Source organism: Hevea brasiliensis, chromosome 9 (genome assembly GCF_030052815.1).
Source record: "Hevea brasiliensis isolate MT/VB/25A 57/8 chromosome 9, ASM3005281v1, whole genome shotgun sequence".
Taxonomy (NCBI): Eukaryota; Viridiplantae; Streptophyta; class Magnoliopsida; order Malpighiales; family Euphorbiaceae; genus Hevea; species Hevea brasiliensis.
Genome location: NC_079501.1, coordinates 20,526,274 through 20,530,698, shown reverse-complemented (window position 1 = coordinate 20,530,698; position 4,425 = coordinate 20,526,274). Strand labels below are relative to the sequence as shown.

Genomic DNA, 4,425 nt, shown 5'->3' with positions numbered 1-4,425 from the left:
CTAGGTGTTCAAAATTGAACTATATATGGCTTTTTTTTTTTTTTTTTATCAATGAGCTTCAGTGGTATTAAAATTATATTATAAAATTTCAATTTTAAATTTAACTAGAATTAATTATAAAAAACATAATTCTAATAACTACAATCACCTTATATAAACAAATTGTAGTTGTTTTTAAATTCTCAGCTTTCATAATAGGAGTGTAAACGAACCGAGCAGAGTTGAGTTTTAATTTATTCAGGTTTTGTTCATTGATATTGATCCAGGCTCGACCTTGGTTCGAGTTTTAACATTATAGCTCAATTTCAGCTCATTTGAAATATGTTGAATTTAAACTTGGCTCATTTTAAATTTGTTTATTATATTAATGAGCCAAACTCGAGTTTGACTCATGTCAAGCTCAATAAACTCATTAAAATAAACTTGAACACAAACTCGATAAGGTCAAGCTCAGTTTGATTTTGATAAGCTCTATCTTAAATTCGATAAGTTCATGATCGACCTCGAGTTTGAGTTTAATAAGCTCGAACTCGACTGTTATTATATCTATTTTACATAATTATTTTCATAATACTTTATTACATGAGTCAATAGTCATAATAATAGAAAATAACAAGAAAAATAGGTTTAAAAGACATTTAAATTATTTTAAAATAACATAAATTACAATATCATCTTAATTCAAATAAAATTAATTATTATTTATTCTTTCAATTCAAAACTACATAGTTTTAAATCAAAATTACATGGTTTTAAAATTACATTATAAATTTTATGTAATTATAATTAAATTATTATTTTATTTTTCTAATATTATTTTGATAAAATATATTACTTTTTACATTATTAATTAATTCATATTGTTGATAAATTTTATTAATTTATTACATAAATATATTATAATTTGAACTTTTTACTATTTTTATATTTAATTTATTTAAATAAATTTAAAAAGATTAAATATATTAGATTATTTAATTTATCAAATTATATTTAGTGCTTTATACCTTTAACCAATACTCTATTTAAGATATAAATAGATTAATTTATACGGAATAAATAGACAATTAATATTATGTATAATAGTAATTATGAAAACACGTATCTAAGTTTTATATAGGAAATACTAAACTTAAATCTTAACCTTTTAAAAATTTATAGTTTAAAGAGAGAGATATTATAAAAATAAATATCAGAAAAAGAATATTATAGAGAGTAATAATAATATATGAATAGATTAGTTAGTATTAATAGAAAAAAAAAAGACGAGAAATTGTAAAGAGAGAGAAAATAATAATAATGGTTAGAAGAATTATTATTAAATTTGGAGTTTAATCTTTTAAAAGTTTAAAATATAAAGAGAAAAAGGAAGAGAGAGATGAATTCATATTTTAAGTTGTATGACCACCACCAAAATTACATAATTAAGTTATAATTTATTTAGTAGTTTAATATAGATAAAATAATTTTTACGTACTTATTATATAATATTTTAAAGTTATTTCTCATATAAAAATTAACTTCATTTTTTATAAAAATTATATTTAATATATAAATAATTATTTTTTATAAAATACACTTTTTAGTTTTGATTATATTATAATTTTATATAATAATAAAATATTTAATAATATATTATTTTATTATATTAGGACCATATATTTAATATTTTGATTTTATTTTTATACAAATTAACTTTATTTAAAAAAATTATAAATAATTATATTTTATATATTGATTATATTATAATTTTAAATAATCTATTTTTTATATATTTTTTTTCAAAACAGTCATAAATAAAATAAATAGATTTACAATATTATAAATTATAATTATTAATATAAATATTTTTGCAAATGAGCTAGTTCACGAGTTTATTAACAAGCCTCAAAACGAATTTATTTATGAATTTATTCACGAGCTAGTTCACAAGCTTGTTTAACGAGCCAAATCGCGAGTTTGCTCAATAAGCTAACTCACGAGTCTATAAACAAATCGAGCTCAAACTTGAACTTGAGTCAAACAATACTAAGTTCGAGTTTAGCTTGTTATTAAATGAGTCTAAAATTCAAGCTCGAGTTCAGCTCGTTTAGAAAATGAGCCGAGCAAAGTTTTATCGAGCCGAGTCTCGAGTAGCTAACGAACGGTTTGATTAATTTACATCCCTATTCATATATTATATTATATAATTAGCGTAAATTCATCACACATGTGAATAACTTCAAGAATAAAGCATAAAAATATATTTTATGACTTAGGTTATTTTAAATAAAAAAATATGTTGTATAAGTTTTCATAAATAAGTATTGAACAAAAAGTTAAAATATTTTAATGCCGTTAATTAATGCTAATATAATACTATCGTTATACCTATTACGTCGATAGTTATTAATAATATTAAAGTATTTAAATTTTTTAGTAACAAATTTAACAATTAAATATTAATTCATCAACATTCAAATCATATTATCGTAATTAAAATATTCAAACCATATCACCTTATTTAAAAAAAAATAGTGATAAAACCACAAGGTTGTATTGTTTGTGATGTCCCCTGAATTCGCACAGCAAATTAACATGTACTACTTATACCCAAACAAAGGCATTAGGCTTCCATCACATTTATCATTTTCTTTGTATTTCTTGTGTCTTCCCGGAGAGCATCACATTATCGATCTAATTTAATTATTAAACCATGATTAGTTTTGTTGTCAGTAACTTGTTTTCAATTAAAACAGAAAGATTATAATATAATCTTTAAAAAAAATCCATTCATTTATTTTAGAGGAAAATAAAGGGTTTTGAACGGAAATTTTCTCTATTTTATTTAAGAGTTACAGAGTTCTTTACTATTTGTACAACCTTTAATTATAATTAATTTTTTTATATAAAAAGTTTTTAAAGAAAAATAAATTTTTTCTCAAATTATTAATTTTTTTCATAGCAAACATTTTAAATTCTCAAGGGAAAGATTGGGTTTCTTCTAAAAACTTTTGGTTCTATCTATATGAAAATGTCTCCCCTACCCCCCCTAAATACCATTTTCATTAGTATCTAGTAACTGGTAAGTAGCTAGTGGAGATGTTTGCATTTTTTTTTTCTTAATGAGAAGCTGCATATATTAATTTGCATTTATTAGAAGACTTTAAGGAAAAATTTACCATATTAGAAAATTTGGAAAATGTACATCCCGCGCAACATGGGAGTCGAGTTTTTCTTGGATCAAAGCCCAAACCAAGTTAGGGTACAGCTGGTCAAAGACTTAGATGCAAGTCCAAACCTAACCCCTTATCCCGGTGAGCCCCAGCATCTTCTCCGGCGATCCCACTCCACTGCACCGGGAACGAAGTTCTGGCATGAAGTCCCAAACACTCATCGGACACTCGAACCTCGTCTTCAACAAATCTTTCAGACCCAGAAAGCAATGGGCGACTCAAATAGGACGTGTAAAACCATGAAGGAGACTGATGCTGATGCTGCTGCACTGCCATCGGAACCATCGCCGGAGGTAGGAGATGGGGTGGAAGCGGCGTCAAGGTGGAGAACATGGAAGTAGGGACGTAAGAAGATGCCAGGTTACGCGTTGCTTGGATCTGTGCGCGCTTTAGAAGCTGCCTTTCCTTCTTGTGAGCGTTTTGGTGGCCACCCAGTGCTTGAGAGTTGGCGAACTCCCTGCAACAATATTGACACTCATATTTTCGACCTTCAATCTCTGATTCAGGAGACCCAGATAGAGATTTGCTTGAATCCACAGGAATATTATTCTCTAAAATATTGAAGCCGAAGAGCTTTAAGGTTGAGTTGTTGGTGGCATTAGGTTTAGCATGATAGTGATCAATATCAGCCATGAGAGAGAGAGAGGATAAGAGGGATCAATGAGACCTATTTGAAAGATGGAAACCTTTTGCGTGAGCTGGTATTTATAAAGGGTAAAGGTTTGAGCAATAAAGAAAGATTTTGATTAAGAAGACGAGACGGAAAGGAAATAGAGAGAAGGGAGATCTAGTTGGTTGTGAAAATCCTGAGGATGAGGAATAAGAATTATCAAGAAAAACCCAGAGGAAGAAACCTGAGGAGCTACGCTAGCTATAGAGTATATCATACTTCACACAAGTCTATATAATGATAGGTGCTTAACCATGATTATTTAACCATTATTAATGTTAAATATTGATCATATAATACAAAAATTAAGATAATTAAATGTCAAATGTCTATCTCATATCTAACCATAGATTTTGATGCATGTTCCAAGCTGCAAGATTCAAACACTTTAGCTCACAAGACAAGGGTCAGATTAGAAAAAGTTAACCTAACATAATTAGCTTGTCATTCGTGAGAAAGACTCGCTTAGACTTGGAAGCTTGAGAGAAAGATTGGCGTAGTCTTTACGGGCCCATCGTGAGTAATAATTTTGGGCATGTT

General features: G+C 27.1%; 1 protein-coding gene across 1 annotated transcript; it reads right to left on the bottom strand.

Moving 5' to 3' along the window:
• Positions 1–3,144: 3,144 nt before the first annotated feature.
• LOC110661130 (zinc finger protein 6-like) lies at positions 3,145–4,125 on the bottom strand. The gene has a single exon (XM_021819696.2). It carries the CDS (start codon positions 3,846–3,848, stop codon positions 3,255–3,257), a length of 594 nt encoding a protein of 197 aa, XP_021675388.2. The 5' UTR covers positions 3,849–4,125; the 3' UTR covers positions 3,145–3,254.
• Positions 4,126–4,425: the final 300 nt, after the last annotated feature.